The 13,125-nt window shown below is 36.9% G+C and overlaps 2 protein-coding genes across 2 annotated transcripts in view; both read left to right on the top strand.

The window, feature by feature from the left end:
• Positions 1 to 1,118: 1,118 nt before the first annotated feature.
• Positions 1,119 to 7,954, top strand: msmo1 (methylsterol monooxygenase 1). The gene is made up of 6 exons (XM_028452403.1): positions 1,119 to 1,195; positions 2,483 to 2,753; positions 3,464 to 3,612; positions 5,471 to 5,597; positions 5,696 to 5,850; positions 7,584 to 7,954. The coding sequence occupies exons 2-6, from the start codon at positions 2,499 to 2,501 to the stop codon at positions 7,771 to 7,773; spliced, it is 876 nt and encodes a 291-aa protein (XP_028308204.1). The 5' UTR covers positions 1,119 to 1,195; positions 2,483 to 2,498; the 3' UTR covers positions 7,774 to 7,954.
• Positions 7,955 to 10,755: 2,801 nt separating this feature from the next.
• Positions 10,756 to 13,125, top strand: part of cpe (carboxypeptidase E) — a 29,889-nt gene continuing 27,519 nt past the window's right edge. The window contains exon 1 of the mRNA XM_028447656.1: positions 10,756 to 11,157. Within this exon, the coding sequence (XP_028303457.1) occupies positions 10,917 to 11,157 (241 nt within the window). The 5' untranslated portion in view covers positions 10,756 to 10,916. The remainder of the gene's footprint in view (positions 11,158 to 13,125) is intronic.

Genomic DNA, 13,125 nt, shown 5'->3' with positions numbered 1-13,125 from the left:
TTGACTTTAAATAGGCTGTGTCTTATATAGCCTACATCAATTCACAAAACTACTTGCAGAACATACAAGAAAAAAAACAACAAAAAAACCACAAACACAAAATGAGAGAAAATGACATCAAATATACACGAAATTTGCGGAAAAAACAATAAATGACAAAATGCAAAGTCACTGAATCAAAAAACACAAAAGAGCAAGCACGTACAAAACGAGAGAAAAAAATAAATGATGTATTTATTTATTCATTTATTTAATAGGGACAATCAACATGTACCACACTACAACATTTATAGCCAAGGCTAATTTGCCTTGTCCGTCCCTAGAAGGGCTTTTCAAATGCACAAAGAAAATACAAAATACAGAAAATACATTTACAGTTACATTAACTCTGGCATTACACAAAGGAAGTGTATTTCAGTGCAATCTAAAAATGATGACACACTTGGTCTCTTTTTAAAACACGCTTTAGTTCATTTTTAAAAGCCCCCCCCCCCCCCCCAAATAAAACATGACAACTGAAATACACGTTACAGAAAATGACAAAATGATACTATGATGATCTCAAGAACACATAAAATGAGTAGAAAAATTCACAAAATGAATTCAAAAACACAAAACAACAAACAGGCCAAATGTCAGAAGATGGTCCAAAAATGACAATAAAAACACATAGAAACCCTTCATTCATTCCTGTATTAATGCTCAGGTGGATCATTATTCTGAATGCTGACATGAATGTTGCTTTAGTGGCACGTGTTGCTCCCCACTGTTATAGAAGTTGCCCACCTGTCATAACTAGGTATTTAGGCTTGAAAAGAGTGTTCAGTGCCACGCATGTATACATTTGTAAATAAAACAAATCATTTTCTTAAATATCAGTAAAGTCTTCCTTTGTGTTAGACTCAGTTTGAGTTGGACAATGATTCAGACGGACCGCCTCTCTGAACATTATGTTTCAACTACTGATGTTATGAAATCAGAGCTCGTCTCTGATTGGCTGTCACTGTGGAAACCTCTTGTCTCACTATAATCGCTCCATTCTCTCGACCAATCAGCAGGGGCGCTCGGCCCCCCGGACGTCAGTCTCCTCTCTCCTCAGCCAATCAAACGATGTGATATTAGTGTGTGCACTTCCCTGGTGTGTTCAGCCTCTCACTCAGGTAGACGGACGGACGGACGGACGGACTGCAGGAAGGTACGTTTAATGTTATTAACTGGTGTTTAATGTTACTTTATCTGCATTACATACACCTAACACTGTTTATTATTGCGTTATGTATCATGTATGCATTTGTTTGTGGCACACATACTAATTTGTCGTTCTTATCGTCAAAAACTATTGAACAGACCCAGTATATTGTAATAAAGCAGTAAGTTAAAGCAAATAAGATAGACACAAATAAAGTAATTCATAAGATAAGTCGTTGAGTTACATCTTTTTTTTTTTTTTTACGTCTCCTTTATATATATATATATATATAAAAAACTATAAAGGTTGGGACAAGTTGAAAGTTAATTTAATATGTTTGTATTAGATTTCAGTGTCTTGTTTTTTTTTTTTTTTTTTTTTTAAAGTGTTTTTTCCCCCTTTTTTTGATATAAAGAAGTGTCTTGTCTTATATTTAATAATATCATATAACGTGTCTAGTTAGAGAACAACCAAGATGCTGTTTTTGTAAAGCTTTGTTTTTGAAAAGTCTTTTTCTCTCCCTAAAAAGCATAAAAGCAAATTGTCACACATAAGAAAAAAATAAAAATAAAAATAATTAGAGGAAAAATACACCAAAAGACAGCAATAATAAATAGAAGGAAAACAAAAATACACAAAATGACCCCAAATTATACTCAAACGTACAACCTAAACACGCAACTACAAGTGCAAGCAACAAAAACATAAAACGGTAGAAAGACATAAATATGAATAACAAAAATACACAAAGTGAGAGAAAAATAGAAATTTTTTCAACAAAAATATACAAAAAAAAAAAAAAAAATCTAAAAAATGCAACAAACCTCATCAAAAATACACACAAAAAAACACAAACCTTTTTTTTGTTGTTGTTGATCTGATAGGTCATTATTCTAAATGCTGGTATGAATGTTGATAATGTGGTCTTTGGATCAGACAATCAACATTTTTCTGGCCCTCGCTGTGATAAAAGTTGCCAATCTCTACCCCAAGTCAACTCAACCTAAAGTGTATATTTTGATAGGATTGCTTGGACATCAGTGAGCAGTGTATAAAAACTATAACTAAAACTATCATTCAGAATCTGAATCAGAAGAATCCTTTTATTTGTGATTTTACAAAATATCAGCTCTCATAAACAGTGCAAGACACAAGACAGTGTAGAAAAAAATAGTGCAAAAGAAGTAGGCAAAAAAAATAAATCATTATCCTACACCTGTGAACGTTTTTTATGATTAATAATTAAAGGGAAGGGTTTCTCAGGCTGATCCTGTTTGTGAATTCTCTCTACAGACTTCCATTATCTATCATGGAGTCAAACGGCACAGTAAATATCCTAAGCTCCGCCTACCTCGCGGTGGAGTACGTGGATGCTGCTCTTCCTCAGAACCCGTTTCAGCCCCCCCTTAAACACGCCTGGGGCTACATGCTGGACAACTACACCAAGTTCCAGATCGCTACCTGGGGTTCACTCATCGTCCACGAGTTGATTTACTTCTCATTCTGCCTCCCTGGTTTCCTCTTCCAGTTCATGCCATTCATGCAAAAATACAAGATTCAGCAGGTTAGTGGAGGAGGTTTGATGTTGTGTAGTAGGGATGTCCCGATACGTTTTCATTTCCGATAAGATACCGATATTGCAGCCTTGCATATCGGCTGATACCGATATTAATCCGATATCGCCATGAATCATACATACTTTTATTACTTTTGTTTTTCTTTAATAAAAAAAATATATAATTACTTATTTTGTAGTGCAGAATGTTAGAAAAGACTTGATCAAGTGATGTTACTCAAACAGAGAACAATAGTCAGCAACAGTAGGAATAAGAAAAACTGACCCATTTATTATTAACCGATTGGTTACATACATTTTAACCTTCAACATAATATCTACAGTATTCTACAAATGAATAAAATAAATTAAAAATGAATAAAAAAAAAAAAAAACGGAAATTTGTATCCAATATTTGTTTTCAGGCTGATATCGGATCGATATCGGATCGGGACACACCTATTGTTTTTATTTTTAATTAGTATTTTAATATGTTTTCAGACAAATACAACAAACATTCCCTGACAATACAAGCACATTTCTTCCAAACTCAATATAATGTGGGACACCCCTATTGTGTAGTCAGTTTATCTCTTTTAAACTGCAAGAAAACATTTCGTTTAAACTAAATCAGACAAATTCCCCCTGGGATTAATAAAAAAATTCTGATTCTGATTGTAGTCTGAAGAGGATGACTCGTGTTGTGTTTGTGTTAACAGGACAAACCAGAGACGTGGGAAAAGCAGTGGAGATGTTTCAAAATGCTGCTTTTCAACCACTTTTGCATCCAGTTGCCTTTGATTTGTGGCACTTATTACTTCACTGAATACTTCAACATCCCCTACGACTGGGACTCCATGCCACGCTGGTCAGTGCGGAAAACAAGAAAATAAATCTGATGCGTTATGTTTAGAGGTTGAGATTATGTGGATCACTGCTCATTTTACATGACATTTTCATTTAGTTTTAGTCATACATAGTCTTTTAGCTAAAACACAATGTAGTTTTAGGCTAAATAAGGGGTTCTCAACCATTTTTGCTTATTTTTACCCTTTTTCTGTAACGACACCAAACTTGCCAAATTTTAACCTATGTTCTTCACTTTTTCTTGCCATATTTTTGCTCCTTCTAATACATTTTTGCTTCATTACTCACATTTATGCCACTTCTCCATCAAATTTCAATGCTTTTTCTGCACATTTTTCCATTTTCAAGACATTTTCGGCACTTATAAACCCTTTCCACCACTTTTCCCACCCAATGTTCCATATGTCGACCCATTATTGTGACTTTTAACCTTTTTTCACCATATTTCATGCTTATTGTTGTTAACTTACCCACATTCACCATTTGTCATGCCCATTATTGGCCAGTTTATACTAATTGTTCCTACTTTCTCCCCCCCCCACTTCTGCCACTTTTGAGCCAATATTGACACTTTGAACCCTTTTTACCACTTTTTCTGTCCATTTTAGGCCACTCTAATTTGCAACTTTTAACCAATTTTTGTAGTTTTTAAAATCCCATTTCACCACCAATTCATTTTTGGTCACTTTTAACCCATTTCAATTCTGATTAAAACAAGGATTTACATCTTTAAGTTAACTACAGTATATACTATGGCCCAAATAATAATACACTTCCTGGGTAACAGTGGATATTATTCAGATAATTAAATAAATAAATGTGGTTATCACAGATTCATAGAACAATGGACCATCATTTTGCTGACTTTATGGATGGGTCCCAAAAATCTCCCCCCTTTATTCCCCCTTATAGACGGCCCTGTCTCCACATGACTGTTCTTCAATGTTAATGTCTGTGTTCAACCACCTTCAGGTACAGTTGGGGTCTCTGGCACCTTTATTTTAGGGGTCGTGGGCTAAGAAGGTTGAGAACCACTCCTCTAAATTAGGATTTTAGTTGACTAAATCTGTTAAAGATACTAAAATATAAAATATACAGGATAAGAGTTTATGTATATTTTTTAAAGATGAAATAACCATTGATCAACCTGATATTGGATGGTATAAATGTTTATAAATAAACGCTGACTGATTTGATCTGATCAAAGAGTTCTGATTAGATTTTGTCCCATGAAATTCTAGTTTTGTTTTTATTGGTTAACGAAAATATAAATATATTTTGATATAGATTTTGTAAGCATGTTTTTAATAAAATGTTTCGTTTTTAGTCATAGTCTAGTTCATCTGTGTCAAACTCAAAGCCTGGGGGCCAAATCCGGCCCTTCAGAGCTTCCGATTCGGCCCGAGGGAGAAAGTGAAATTTACAGAGAAAACATGAATCAGTTTGTAAATTACCAAAATAATTCCGTTGTAAATTGTTGTTGAAAGAACTCAAAGTCTTTCCAAAATCCTGTATTTTTTCTCAAATTATTCCACAAACTTTCCACAAATTAAATAAAAATTGGTCAAAAAAAGGAAGAAAAATCAAAGGACAATTTACTGTAAGTATCTGTCACTCATTCCTTAGATATTGTTGATGCCTTCCATACTTTATGTTTAATTTATAACTGGAAGTGCAAACGTATGCACATTAATGTTGAAATTGTTCATTTGACACCCCTGGTCTAATTCTTGTCACTTAAAAAATGCGTTTGACAAAAACTATGTACAAAATGTACATGCTGTGTCTAACGTAATGTAACGGTTTCTCCTCATTGAAATATGTGAGCTCAGCTGTTGTTTCTCCTGGTTCTCCTCCAGGCCCTTCCTCCTGGCTCAGTGCTTTGGTTGTGCTGTTGTTGAGGACACGTGGCACTACTTCCTCCATCGTTTGCTACATCACAGACGTGTCTACAAATACATCCACAAAGTTCACCACGAGTTCACTGTAAGTGGACGGCTCGTCCATCCATCTGAGGAATAACACACAGTTTTTGGTTGTATCTCTTTAACCAAACCATTACACGCTGTGCTTTTTCTCCTCAGGCGCCGTTCGGCATGCAGGCAGAGTACGCTCACCCTGCTGAAACCATTATCCTCGGTGCTGGCTTCTTTATCGGCATCATGATCTTCTGTAACCATGTTTTCTTCCTGTGGGCCTGGGTGTCTTTCCGTCTCCTGGAGACCATTGATGTCCACAGGTAAAGATACATCACCTGTGCATTATTTACTTAGTACAGTGGACAGTGGGCGACAGGTGTGTATCAACAACACATTCGACCACTAGAGGACAGCAAAGCTCATAGGTTGTTTTAGACAAAATGAGCATTGTGGGAGTGTGAGTGTCTGCTCGTAGTCCATAAAAGTATGGACCAGGGCCGTTTCTGAATCTGAATTAGTTCAGGGGCCAAATACGGACCAGTTTTGATCTCAGGTGGGCCGCAGATTTCGGTGAGAAATTGTAAGATTTGTGGAAAAATTTAGACAATTTGCAATTAAAAAGGACTGCATTCATGTGATATCAGCAAAATTTCTGAATTTAAGATAACTACAACTGGATGATTATTTCACTCGAAAATTCATGTTTTCTCTCTCATTTTTACTGTCTGCGGGCCAAATTGGATGCCCCGAAGGGCCGGATTTGGCTCCCGGGCCTTGAGTTTGACACATGTGATCTTGAATCTCTGATATGCATAAGCACTCTGATACAAGCATGGACAGTGGACAATATTGTGGGGTTTATTTTAGTTATTGTAGAATCTTCTTACTGTATGTTTAAGGTTATAATGTATGTAACCCCATTGATTAATAGTGAGTGGGTGAGTTTTTCTCATACCTGCTGTTGCTGACAATAGAGGGTTTTCACGGCGCATCATCAACCCGGAAGTCGCCATTTTGGAGATAAGCAGCAGGTTTACAAACAGCACACAAATGAGCAAATCCCAAATTTTGAGAGGAAATGGTAAACAATTGTCATGTTTTGGCTGTACTAATCGGTCAGAGCGTGAAATACATGTGGACTTTTATAGACTGCCAAGAGTTATAACAGATCATTGTCTGTATTTTATAGTCAGCAGATCTACATCAGGAGAGCAGTGACATAAGACTAGCTCACCGTTGTTGCACCAGTTGTTATTGGTGTATATGCAAACACCGCCGCCCACATCTCCCGTCTTGCATAAAAATCCAGCTTCAGGTAGTCCAGTTTGTTCTCCAGGGCGCGGACATTAGAACGCAGGATGGAAGGAAGCGGCGTTCTCTGAGAATTAACTTTTAGCTTGGTTGCTAGCCTCGCTCCTGCTCCCGATCACCCCGCTTACGTCTCCTCCGCTGGTGGACACCGCTGGTATGAGGCTCCGCTGCTTCCTAGGCCACTGGATGGAGTCGGCGTAGCAATCCAAGGATTGAGGTCCAGAGTAAAATGTTACGGAATACAACTGTTTGATTTGCCTAAATCTAAGATTTGAAGATCTACACCACCAATAAACTGTATTTTTTCCAACTATGGTGCCCTTTGCTGCGCACCAATTAATTCCTGTATGCCTTTGCATTTATAATGTATTTTGAGAAGCTTATATGTGATTTATTCATCACACATAGCGTCAACAACCACTTACCTCCAGTATGGCCGCGCATCTGGGTTACTGCCCAGAAAGTGACGTCGGTGAAAACCCTGTATTGTTGTCTATTTGAGTAACATCACTTCATCAAGCCTTTTCTAACATTCCACACCACAAAATAAGTAATAATGGTATGTTTAATTTGTGCCGATATCAGATCGATATTAGTATCAACCAATACTCAAAGATGTAATATTGGTATGTTAAATTATTTTCTGAGAGTATGAATAGAATGTGAATTTCTGTGATTGTATACTTTGGTCTTGTTTTCTATTGTAAAGCTTCTTTCAGAATTCCCTTCTTCTCTATTGCAGTGGGTACGACATCCCTATGAACCCGATGCACCTGATACCGTTTTACGCCGGCACCCGTTTTCACGACTTCCATCACATGAACTTTGTGGGGAACTACGCCTCCACTTTCACCTGGTGGGATACGCTGCTTAATACCGACAACCAGTACAACAAACATCTGCAGAAACAGGGCCATAAGAAGGAGCAGTGAAGCTCCGAAGCTTTAACTTTGAAAAGATGTGAACGTGCAGACACACAAACAATCATCAGTTAGGATTGGGACTCACACTATGGGTTCAGTTCACCTTCTGTGCCTTTTCAGCCTGACAAGTACTGTATCGTTTGCATTTTAAAGACAGATGCAGCTGAATAAAACAAGACTCGTATTCGCTTTATTGTCTCGCTTTTTTTTGTATTTATTTTTTTTATTACTAAATATAACCTTTTTGTGAAACTTCTGTGACATAACCCGTCCTGGAGTCAGACTCTTAAAAAAATGATTCCTCACCTGAGAGAGAAATGTTTGACAGTACCATTACCAGGGCGACCGTGGCTCAGGTGGTAGAGGGTCGTCTTCTGATCGAGAGGTTGGGGGTTCGATCCCAGTATCTGACTATGTGTCGAAGTGTCCTTGGGCAAGACACTGAACCCTAAGTTGCTCCCAATGGTTGACTAGCGCCTTGCATGGCAGTCCTGCCCCACTGGTGTGTGAATGTGAGAGTGATTGGGTAAATGAGATAATATGTAAAGCGCTTTGAGACTGCTTCAGTGTGGTTATAAAGCGCTATATAAATCAAGTCCATTTTACCATTTAAATATGTAGAGTTTGTTGTTTCTGCCTTTGTTTGGTCTCAGAATATAATGATGAACTTCCTATATTTGCTTTGTAATGACAAACTGCTCAGTCATCTTTTATTTTCCTATGTTTGAAATCACTATTTCTTACAGTATCAAAGGCAAACATGGACATCTACTGTATGTCCTATTGGTATTAGACACTGCAGAATGAAGGATGTGTCTGCATAGCAGTGTTTTCTCTCTGTGTGCTTTAAAAGACACACTGCTGTGTGTGTGTGTGTGTTTTTAATGTCTATAAGTCAAACTAAGGCCTTACACATAAATGTAAATCGTGTGTGTGTGTTCTCTCTGCTGTGCCGCACTGTGGTCACACCCCTTCAGCCCCGTCAAGCACACGAGAGTCATCAGAAACCAACAGGAAACGAGGCTGTATTTCACATTAAAAGTCTGCTCTGACTCTACAATCACATTTATTCTATCCGTTATTTAGGTTAGAACAAACAGCACGTGTGACACAACGTTCAGCACCTGCACGTGATCAAGGTGAGGTGCAACACGTGAAAATCAGTATCGCTCATTATATTACATTATGGAATGAATGAACTCCATTGAGCAGATGCTGCACAAGCATATAGTTCAGATAATTATATATATACACACACACAAATTTGTCAAAAAAAAGAGTCTTGGTCAAATAAAAAACTTCAAAAAAAAAAAAAAACCTTATAACTGATCGGCCGATTTTGGCAACTGATGGTCTGATTTTGTGTGTCTCCAAACACCTTCCAAAACAATGTTGTTCAGCGGTGTTAACATTAAGCAGTTGGTTTGATGTGAATTGTTCAATCAACAGCAGAAATTACGATCAGAAATTAAGTTTGTTCTAAATTTTTTAAAAAAATTTAAAAAAGCACCTTCATTCCATGTTGTGCCAAACACATTAATTGTGTTTTAGATAGATTATGTTATTTGAGATGTAGAGCAATGCAGTGTTTGAGAGTATTCTAATATTGCAGTATTGTTCAGTATTTACACTTGTTTTTGCATTAACAGTACTTATTCACCTTGCTTTATTGCATCATACGAATAACCAGTAAACTCTCATTGAAAACAATATATACTGTATATGATATTGTCATTTTTCAAATTAAAGTTCAGAATTATTAGACTTACTGTGTGCTGACATGAATCTTGACAATGATCCTCTTGTGTTTTAATGGCCTAAAGTTGTCCATCCCTAATAGTGGGTTTTGTTTTTGTACCTCCTCGATGCTCCACATCAGTCCCAGAGCCATGTTCCAAACTTTGCATGTGTTTACTTTATTCACGCTGCAGGCTGTTGATTTTCTGACCCACAATGCATTGCACTCAACATCACGTTCTCTTCCTCATCCTCCTTGGTCACGTGCAGTTCTGATCACACAGAGCGGTTGAAATGGACTAAACTACCTAATTATTTACCTACCAAACTATTTTTTTTGGAACTAATGGACCTAATCTCCATCTGGTAATGTGATTTTTTTATTTACTTGTGTGTTGGTAAGTCCTCAAAAAGGGAAAAACCAAAGCACATTTAATTTTATTCAAGTGTGCTTACTAAAGCACACTTAAAATAAGTAGTGTTAAACGTATGCCTAAGATTAGACTGGAGGTTCCCAACCTTTTTCGGGTCGTGACCTCATTTTGATATCACAAATATAAGTTTTTCTCCTAAAATTAGTTTTTGATCATGTTTACTAAAGTGTGCTACAAATACAGAGTAGCCTGGATTGAACGATAATTATATTTGAGAAAATGAAAGTATGAAAGTATATGGTTGTAAAATAACATTTAGTGTGTGTGATGTGGATTTGAAAAATAAAAAAATATAATTGGATTAAAATTAAAAAAAAAAAAAAATTAGAATCTTTTTTTTTTTTTTTTTTTTTTACCAGTTTCACTCATTATTAGACATTTCAGGCGACCCCATTTTTGATTCCAGGCGACCCCACATGGGATCCCGATCCCAAGGTTGAAAAAAAAAACTGCTTTAGACAAACATAGACATAAAAAAAACAACAACTTTTATCCCTGAAAGACAGACATCATGTAATTTGATTAAGCTTAAATAAAAACTTTTGAAACCACAAGAATTATTTTTTTTTTTAAAATAGATTAAAAGACTCATAACCTCAATAATAACAATACTCGAAAACTAATACCTTCAGTCACAATTAAATTATTATTATTATTTTTTTTTTTTTATCACAATTTACACCGAACTCTGTGGGTGAGAGTATTTCCCACATGATATTATGAGTCCTATTTATTTTATTTGTTGCAGTAAACTGGTTTCAATGCATTTTCTGCAGGAGTTAAAATAAACCCGTTCACAGCTTTTATTTTGAAATCCCAGGTCGGATGCAGGGGTGCTGTATGTGTCTTGACATTGGAGGCTGAGCGCTCAGGTAGACTCAGCATCATCATCATCATCATCATAGTTAGACACACAGGGCTGTGACATTAACCAGTACCAAGGCTGTAGCTGGTTTTCTAGGACCGGGACCAGAGGACACCATGAGACCCTTCCTGTCCGCACTGTGGCTCTGCACCGCAGCCTTCGCCCTGGTTCTGGCTGAAGGCTCGGACGCAGAGATCTCCTTCGAGTACCACCGCTATGAGGAACTGCGGAAGGCGCTGGTGTCGGTGTGGCTGCAGTGTCCCACCATCACCCGCATCTACACCATCGGGGAGAGCTTCGAGGGTCGTGAGCTGCTGGTGCTGGAGATGTCCGACAACCCCGGGACGCACGAAGCGGGTCAGTTTTTACGCACTCGATGTCCACGGCCCCCCCGCTGGGATTACACACATTAACACACTATGGCGCATAGCAGATCAGCACACATTCTAAGTGACCACCGCACAGGTGTCTTTAGACCAGGGGGGGCTCAAGGTGCAGGTGCTCCGTGCGTGAGGACCGAGGTCCGCAGCATCACCTCATCATCAGATGATAGATTAGTGGGAATGCCAAGCAAGGCCGCCATTTTACTGGTCGATAACATCCCATCAGCGATTATTCTGAGTCGTGATTCCCAGATCAGATCAGATTAAATCAGATCAGATTATTGTCAGGCACCATTGGGTTGTTTTTTCTCCATAACCATTTGAACATCGCCCTATGTGCTAAACACAGTATTTCCAACCATTCCAACACAGTAGAAATACTACATGAAGCAGTAACTCAGTGCTTCACAACCTTTTCTTTTCGTGACCCCATTTTTTATATCACTAATTTCTGGAAGCCCATTCCCACCAGTTAAAAAAAACAAACAAACTAGGAATTGTTAAATAATAATAATTAAAAAAAAAAAAAATCTTAGTCATACTATAAGATAATATCTCATAATCATGAGAGATTATCTAAGAGGTCTAAATGGTCTTCCATGTGACTTAGTATATGTATATTTTTTAAATTAATATTATTTTACTTTTCCCAGTTATTATTGTTTTTGTGTTTTTTTTTTTTTTACAGGTGGTAATGGGCTTCCATGCAAATTTCTGGCGACCCCAGAGACTTTTTTCTTTCTCTAAAATTAGTTTTTTTGATCATGGTTGTTGTTATACTGTGTTACAAATACAGATCCAGTATCAGTGCACACAGTATGAATAAGCGCCAGCTCAGATATTTTTATACTGCATTTTATTTGAACTAGATTTAAATATGATAAAGTGAAAGTATAGAATTACACAGTTGTTTGAGATTGTGTGTGGTGTTTTCATCCCTGCACTGTTTTATCTATTTCCGTGCACAATTGTACAATTGTGCAAAGTAGATAAAAATCAAAATTGTATTTATTTATTTTTTAATGAAATCATCCACAATCAACCTTTAAGCTTTAAATTTGAGAAACTTAGCTTCAAAGAAAAAAATCAGCTTTTTGTGTATCCAAGATTAGGTACATACTGCATATAGCATTTTACAGTTCAACCTCAGTTATACTAAGTTATTATGATATTGATATATTTGTATGCTATGACCATTTGCTTACTCCAAGAGGTCATGTTTTTAATGGCATTTATTTATGTTTGTTTGTCTGTTAGCAGAAATACTTCACAAGTACTTTTAAATAATTTTGACAAAAAAAAATAACCCAAGAGAGACCTTACACAGTGGAATATTCCATTAAATTTTGGAGGGGATCCAGATCAATATACTGATTCTGGATCCGCTTCAAAAAATTGCAAGCTCCTATCGCTCCTTATTGCCAATATTTAAAAAAAATCATCTCAGTTCATAATTGACTGATCATTATTAAATTTGACTTGGTTATGTTGGGTTGGTTCCTTGATTTTCCCACCGAGTTTAATCTGCATTGGATCCAGATTCCGCATTTCATTGTGATTTTAATTGGGATGTCAATCCATACATTCGAACCTACTGTATGGTTGGTAATTGAAATTAAAAAAAATCTTATAAGCCTTGTGTGATGATCAATCACAATCAATGGTATTATCATGATCAGGGTATTTGGCGCTTAGTGGACGTGTGCGCTCTCCGAGTGCTTTTGTTTGGGATGTTTTACTTTGCTTTGTGCGCTATAATAGGTGGTACAGACATCTTTGCTACCTTGTGTATGATAAGCAGGATTTCACTGCATGATATTTAATAAAATGGGCATCATTGGGCAAGGTTTGCATGAATATTATGATGGAAATAAATATAGAAATACTTTGAAATCTTACACGGGACAATAAACTAAAATAGGGCAGAAAATAAATTTGAATC

The sequence above is a fragment of the Gouania willdenowi genome, chromosome 1 (genome assembly GCF_900634775.1).
Source record: "Gouania willdenowi chromosome 1, fGouWil2.1, whole genome shotgun sequence".
NCBI lineage: Eukaryota > Metazoa > Chordata > Actinopteri > Blenniiformes > Gobiesocidae > Gouania > Gouania willdenowi.
Note: the sequence above shows the minus strand (reverse complement) of the source record. Positions and strands in the feature narration are given on the sequence as shown.